Source organism: Camelina sativa, chromosome 19 (assembly GCF_000633955.1).
Source record: "Camelina sativa cultivar DH55 chromosome 19, Cs, whole genome shotgun sequence".
In the NCBI taxonomy this organism is placed as follows: Eukaryota; Viridiplantae; Streptophyta; class Magnoliopsida; order Brassicales; family Brassicaceae; genus Camelina; species Camelina sativa.
The window spans coordinates 24,531,187-24,538,730 of NC_025703.1; the positions used below are offsets into that span (position 1 = coordinate 24,531,187).

A 7,544-nucleotide genomic window follows, 5' to 3' on the forward strand; every position below is an offset into this window, starting at 1 on the left:
TTTAAATGTGTTTCATTAAAAAAAATAATTATCACTCATTTCTATATAATTTTTAAAAATATATATTTTACATTTCATAAATTTTATAAAATTTCATATATATAAATGTGTAATTTAATAATTTTTAATTATATATATTTATAATGTACACATTAACTACAAATAATTAATATATATTATAATTTTTTTTTATATAAGTTTATATCTATATTTCCATTTTTAATTTCAATAACTTTTTAAAATATATATAATATAACACATTAAACTAAAATAAAACAATAATATATATTATAAACGTTATATCCACATTAATATTTTAATGTATTAAATAAACTATTATACTATTTTAAATAATAACATTAAGTAGTTTCTCATATATATTATCTTATAACAAATAATTTTATCTTTTATAAAATCATAATTTTCTATTTTTATAAAATAAATTAGTTATTTAAAATTATTTTAATATATATTAATATTTTAGAGTTAAATGCTTGGGAAATGTTTCAAATGAGAGCATATAGGAACAGAGGTGAGAGCATCTACAACTTCTAAATGCTCCCTTATATGCTCTCCTAATTAATGTTGATTGGATGATAAAATTAAAAAAGATTCAACAATGGCGATAATGATGTCAGAACTTTCACGGGATTTAGTAGAGGAAGTGCTCATTAGGGTTCCATTGACATCTCTAAGAGCAGTGCGATTGACTTGCAAAAAATTGAACGATGTATCGAAAGATGCGAGCTTTCTTTTTATTTGTTTTTTTTTTTGGACAGCCAGAAAATTGTATTAGACTTTCGACGTTTCACATACAAGGTAGAGACATAGAAAGAACTCTCTTTGCTAGTTCATCTGCGATCTGGTTCTGGGTTCTAGGAATAAAACGAAAATTACAACTAGAGAAACGATTGGATAGATCTAGGATATCATGGAGAATCTCGTGAAGGTCCTTCGAGTGGAGCTTCAAATTCAAAGCCTTGACTAACGTCTGAGAGTCTGAGGCGATCGAGAGGTGAGTGAAACCCGAAGCAATTGCAACTTCAACCGCAGTTAGAGTTGCTAACGCTTCGGCCATCAAAGGGGAGGAGACGTGTGTCGCCAGATCTGAGCCTTGTTGTAAGATCTGTTCGTGTTGATCCGTGAAGACCCATCCGAGTCCCGCTTTCGGTTCAGAGATCCACGATGCGTCTACAAAACAGGTAATCAAGTTCTCATTTTGTTGTACCTGATTTACTGGGGATGGAGTTGGGAGCACAGTTGATTTTAGTTTCTCCAATTGCGCTGATTGCCATTCTTTTGCCCTGATTATAGCAATTACAGTCGCTTCCTCCGCCCTTATGCGTTCCTTGTTGAAAATCAGTTTGTTTCGAGCCATCCATATCATCCAGAGGATCCAAGGGGCTAGAGGACCTCCTCCAATTCTAGAGGGTGGTAGGCATATAAGTCGGTTTACGGAGGAGATTCCTTCAGTGATGGATGTAAAGGATTGGGAGGGGAAGTTGCTATTGAAAGGGGCTAGGGCCCAAACCCTAGTCGCAAACGGGCAATGGAAGAATAAATGTAGTTCAGACTCGGTCTCACTGCAGTGTGGGCACTTTGCATCTCCCGAGATAAGGCGGCAGTTGAGGTTGCTCCCACCGGAATGACTTGTTGGACAATCTTCCAAATAAGTAGCTTTGTTTTTGGGGACGTCTTAACATTTCAGATGTTAGCTGTCCAACTGAATGACGATGACGCCTGGGAGGTTTGAGGAGCTATTGAGTTAGAGTCTTCCGAGTGAGCGGTATAGTAGCCTGATTTTGTGTTATAAGTTCCATCTTGTGTCGGAAGCCATGCCCATCGGTCCAAGGCTCCTTGCTTACTCGGTTTTAACTGTAAAATTTCTTTTTCATGCACAGGTAGGGTTCGTTTGATGAGATCTATATTCCACTTTGAAGTGCATGGTTCAAGGAGGTCAGAAACTGTCCATCCTTGTGATTCTGCTGGTGGTGGTCCCATTGGGGAGATGGGGGTGTCTAGAGATAGCCAAGGGCTATTCCACAATGGAGTAGTGGTACCTAATCCAATGATGCGTCCCACGTGAGGTTTCAAAAGATCTCTTCCAATGCAGATACTCCACCATCCGTGGGATGCAGAGTTTGGCACTGCGCAGTCCAGTAGAGATGAGTTCGGGCAGTACTTCCCTAGAAGGACTCTAGCCATCAGGCAATGAGGAGATGTGAGAAGTCGCCAGCTGATTTTTGCCAGGAGGGCATTGTTGAATGATTGTATATCTTTGAAGCCTAAACCACCCAATTTGAAAGGTTTGGTCATCCTTTTCCATGAAATCCATGACATCTTTTTCTTTTTAGTATTTTGATCCCACCAGAACCTAGTCATAGCTGACTGAATTCTCTTACACAGGTTATTAGGGAGTTTGAAGCATCACATGGTGTAAGTGGGCATGGCTGCTAAGACAGATTTCAGCATAGTAAGCTTCCCAGCCGAAGAGAGGAATCTGGAGGACCAGTTTTGTGCTCTCTGTTTTATCTTGTCCACGATGTTGTTGAACAGGTCCTTCTTCTTGCGGCCAAAGAGTGACGGTAATCCTAAATACTTACCTTGCCCTCCTTCTCTTTGTATACCTAGAATTCTCTTTGCTTCCTCCTTTGTTGAGGACAGGGTTTTGTTTGCGAAGGTGATTGAGGATTTACTTAGGTTTATTTTCTGACCTGATGCTTGTTCGTATACCCGCAGGATACTTTTCAGGTTGAAACAGTTTTTTGCGTCTGAGCGACAGAAAAACATTGTGTCGTCAGCAAATAAGAGGTGGTTAACTCGAGGGCTACCTACTGCGACTCGCAAGCCAAGCAGATTTCCTTGTATTTGAGCTTTCGAACAGAGGCCAGACAACACTTCACTGCACATGATGAAGATATACGGTGACAAAGGGTCTCCTTGTCTGATGCCTCATTCAGGAATAACTGCACCGCAAGCTCTACCATTCAGGAGATAGGCGTATTCCACTGTGTTGAGGCATTGCATGATCCACTGAATCCAAGTTCAATGAAAACCCATCCGTTCCATTAGTGCTTTTATAAAATCCCATTCAAGTCGATCATATGCCTTACTCATGTCAGTTTTTACAGCCATATAACATCTTTTCTTTGCTTTCGAGGTTTTCAGGTAGTGTAATGCCTCGTGGGTGATCAGTACATTATCCGAAATGGCACGTTGAGGTACAAAAGCCGACTGGTTTTCAGATATGCACAAATGAAGAATTGGTTGAAGTCTTTTGGATAGGATCTTCGATATGATTTTGTAGTACACAGAACAGAGTGCGATAGGTCTGTAGTCTGAGACTTTTTGAGGATTGATCAGTTTAGGGATGAGTCTCACATGTGTAAGGTTTATGTGCAGGGGCAAGTTTCCTGACGTGAAGAAAGGTTGGATCTCAGAGGTGATCGTGGGTCCCATAGTGGTCCAGTTTGCTTGAAAAAAGCTAGCTGAGAACCCATCGGGACCCGGGGCTTTGTCTGCGTGTATGGAGAAGCATGCGTTTTTCACTTCAATAGTGGACGGTAGGAGGAGGAGTTTATCATTCATGTCTTGCGTGACACAAGTGGACAGGCCTGCTTCAACAACAGTTCTGCAGTCTCCAGGTTCAGCTTTAAACAAATCACGAAAATAGTTGGATATCGTATTAGCAATATCCTTTTCTTCATAAATTGGTACACCATTGGGGTTTTCTATAACCGAGATATTGTTTATAGCATTGCGAGACTTTGTCGTTGCATGAAAAAACCCGTGTTTTTGTCTCCTAGAGCCAACCATAGGTTTCTGCTTCTTTGTTTCCAGAAAGCTTCTTCTTTTTGGTACGCAAGTATGAGTGCTTTGTTGATAGATTCAATGTTTTCCTGAGGGGCAGTGTCATCATTCATAGCTTCCTCTAGTTGATCACTAAGATCCAATATTTCCGTTTGGCTATTCAGATGTTGGTTCTTACTCCATCTTGTGATTTGGTCTCTGCAGGATCTAAGTCGAAGATCAANGTTTATAGCATTGCGAAACTTTGTTGTTGCATAAAAAAACCCGTATTTTTGTCTCCTAGAGCCAACCATAGGTTTCTGCTTCTCTGTTTCCAGAAAGCTTCTTCTTTTTGGTACGCAAGTATGAGTGCTTTGTTGATAGAGTCAATGTTTTCCTGAGGGGCAGTGTCATCATTCATAGCTTCCTCTAGTTGATCACTAAGATCCAATATTTTCGTTTGGCTATTTCAGATGTTGGTTCTTACTCCATCTTGTGATTTGGTCTCTGCAGGATCTAAGTCGAAGATCAACACTAGAGTTGGGGTCAGAATTCCAGGCTTCAAAAACCAGTTTCTTTAACTCAGGGTTTTCCTTTAGTCTCCTATCGAAACGGAAGAGGCCATGGGATCTTTTCTTTTTTGGATCAAAGGATGTGACTAGTGGGCGGTGGTCAGATCCTTTGAAGCATAAGTATTCACTTATTCCTGAGGGATAAGTGAGAATCCACTCACTGTTTGCCATTACTCGGTCAAGACGACATCTAACTAGGTGAGAATGTCTTTTACCTCTCCATGAAAGGCAGTTACCCGTGTGCTTGAGGTCATAGAGGTCTGCGCAGGACATGAAGGATCGGAGATCCGAGAAAGAGCTTTCAGGTCGCGGGGGGACTCCGACTTTTTATGATGGATGGATTATATCATTGAAATCACCTGTGATAATCCAGGGAGAAGATCTATCAGAAGTAAGGTCTTGGAAATTCTTCCAGGCATCAAGTCTTTTTGGTCTATCCGGTTCCCCATATAAGAAGGTAGCAAAGAAATATTTTCCTTTTGTTTTTATTCTTGTGTCAATAAAGTGTGAACTTGACTGCAGGATCTCAACATCAATGCTTTGATTCCAAAACAGAGCCAAACCTCCAGCTCCAAGGGAGATTGGTGGTACCAAGTGGTTAGAGGGTTGTTCGTCTTCCTGTGAATATCCAAGTTTGACCTCTGGGGTTTTGGGGGTTGATTCTTGCTTTTAGGCGCGGGTTTTGATGTTTTCTTTTGAGTTGGCTTCGAAGGGCCAGACTTCTCCATATCTCGACTAGTAAGTGTCTTCTTCGGGGAACCTTGAGCAAAGTTTCGTTTCTGTGATTTTGCTCCTAATAGCTTTTGAGATGGCCTTGAGCCTTGTTTGTGTGTAGGGGGACGACCTCTATCACGTTTACTTGGACCTCCCACATCTTTCTCTAGTATTGGTGCATCGGTGTTTGTAGGATCCAATGAAAGGTGACTCTCATTCACAGGTAAAGGTCCCAGAGAAAAGTCAGTTCCCTCGATGCTCTGGTAAGCAAGGATAGAGTCAGCAGTTTTCTCCATAAGGTTGTCTGTTTCACTTTGTAGGACCCTCATACGTCTAGCTGCACTCTCTGAAGGATCCGGACAGGAGATATATTGTACTGTGACTTCCCGGAGATCCTCCAGAATTTGGAGATGGTGTGTTAGGTTCTGGGCTCGTAATATCGCGTTACAAAGGGGGTCTTCTAGCTCTAGAGGAAACAGAGGGATCACCCTGCTCGTCCACAGAAGTAATTGGTTTTGCTTTCCATTGGAGGGTCCGAGCCGTATGACCATGGGAACGATGAGGTAAGGAGACTTTGATGCCATGTGATGAGTTTGTCAGATGTCGTGATGGAGATCTGTGGTAGCGAGAGTTATGTCTTGCATCACCGGAGTCTCTGCAACTAGGTTGGTAATGTCTTGAGCCGGAGTGCGATCTCTCAGAGTGCTCAAGGTTGTCAAAGTGGTGATTTCTAGGATTCGGGTTTGTTCTAGGTAACATACTTCTCTCTGAACCTTGTGCTGGGTTTGTGGGGGGCAAGAAATTATCCTATGGGGTGTAATAATTTCTTGATATTGGTCTTTGAGCTGACAACTCTCGAACAGGATTTCTCGGAGCTGAGGGGATCTCTTCTTGAGTTTGCAAGCCGGGGCACTTATTCTTTTCATGCGATAGGCGTAAGCAGTAGGTAAAATGGTTTTTCAGGTTTTTATAATCCAGATGCACAATGACCTCGTTGCCGTCCTCAAATTCAACAATTGTCTCCTTTGTGATAGGTTCAAGCCCGTTGATGAGGATTTTTAGTTGGATAGCAGAGCTAGTGATTTCCCAATCCAGAAGTTCGCCTACTACTTCGCTAATGCTTTGAAGCATCTCTATCTTCCAATAGTGTTTTGGGAGACCTTGCACCTCTATCCAGAAAGGGATCAGAGCTGGAAATGAAGAAGAGATTATAGGTTTCCATTTTTGGAGGATTACCATCCATTGGTCAAAATGGTATGGTCTGTTTGCCAAGACTTGCTGTAAGTCTTCCTCTTTTTCAAACTTGAACTGGAAACGACCCTGACCAAGATCTGAACCTGTGACTTTCCCTCATTGGTTCCATCTGTTGGTGAGGAAAGGAAACAATCTCCACATGCGTTGAAGGGTGGGGTTGGTTAAGCGTCCGATGAGTGTCAAGGCATTTTCTTGGATGAGATCTGAGGTATCGATTCATGGGGCTCAGATGCGTTTGCGTGGTGGAGGGGAGAAACCTCGTTCAATCCCTTTGCCTTTTTGATTGTATGGTATGCGATTCGACATATTCACAGGATCAACTAGTAGCCTGGCTTTGTGATGGAACCCGGGACGATGACCAGCATACGGACACGGACGAAGACCGGAGCGCGCAAGGAACCAAGGACGCGACTGCGTCCGGAAGTAGACGGCCCTCAGCCCAAGCACCGAACCTGATGCCCGGAGCTACAACAAGGAGCCGGACCGCAGCTAGGACCGCAAGGAAGAAGTGCCTCATCTTTGTCCAAGCTTTTGTCCAGGAACAAGCAGAACTCGACCGCGGCCCCAACCGACCCGACGAGCAGCCAACCGAGGCTCTTCTAACGGTCTTCACCATCTCACAAGGGTGAAGACCTCCAAGTCATTAGGGAAAGTAGTACTCTTTTTCCCACCTTGGGTTTGTCCCTACGTGGTTTACCAAGGGGGTTTTAACGAGGCTATGGACCCTAGTGCATGGCCATGGACCACTTCGGCCGCGTGGCCATTCTATCCTTAGTTTTATTTCTCTTTTAAAAACTATGTCTTGAACGCTGCGTTTTATCTCCACCCACGTGTTTAGGGTTTTGAGAGTTCCTCTATGTAAGCGGCCCTATATAAAGGGCCTAGACCCTATCATGTAAGGCAGACTATTAAGAATTAAGAACCAGAAGTTATCCTTCTCTCTCGTTTTCAGTGATTGAAACGAAACCCTAGAAGCTGCACGAACCGGGTTCGTTAGCTACTAGTTTGGCCGTATCGCAAGGAGATCCATCCCTTGTGTGTCGCTACCTCATTCCACGTCTATCTCCATCTATCCGAGAGACAAACGAGTCGAGCATCTCCTCGCGAGTCTCTCTCCGTCCGTTCTTGTCGTTCCTTTGTGCCGTTTCCTTCCGTACATCGCTCCGACCGCCGATTCCATCCGCTCACGGCCCAACCGAGTCGTACTTTTCGAAT

At 42.7% G+C, this 7,544-nt stretch overlaps 1 protein-coding gene across 1 annotated transcript in view; it reads left to right on the plus strand.

Moving 5' to 3' along the window:
- LOC104768169 (F-box protein At5g42460-like) overlaps positions 620-7,544 on the plus strand; it is a 16,408-nt gene continuing 9,483 nt past the window's right edge. Inside the window, exon 1 of the mRNA XM_010492095.2 lies at positions 620-742. Coding sequence (XP_010490397.2) covers positions 620-742 — 123 coding nt within the window. The remainder of the gene's footprint in view (positions 743-7,544) is intronic.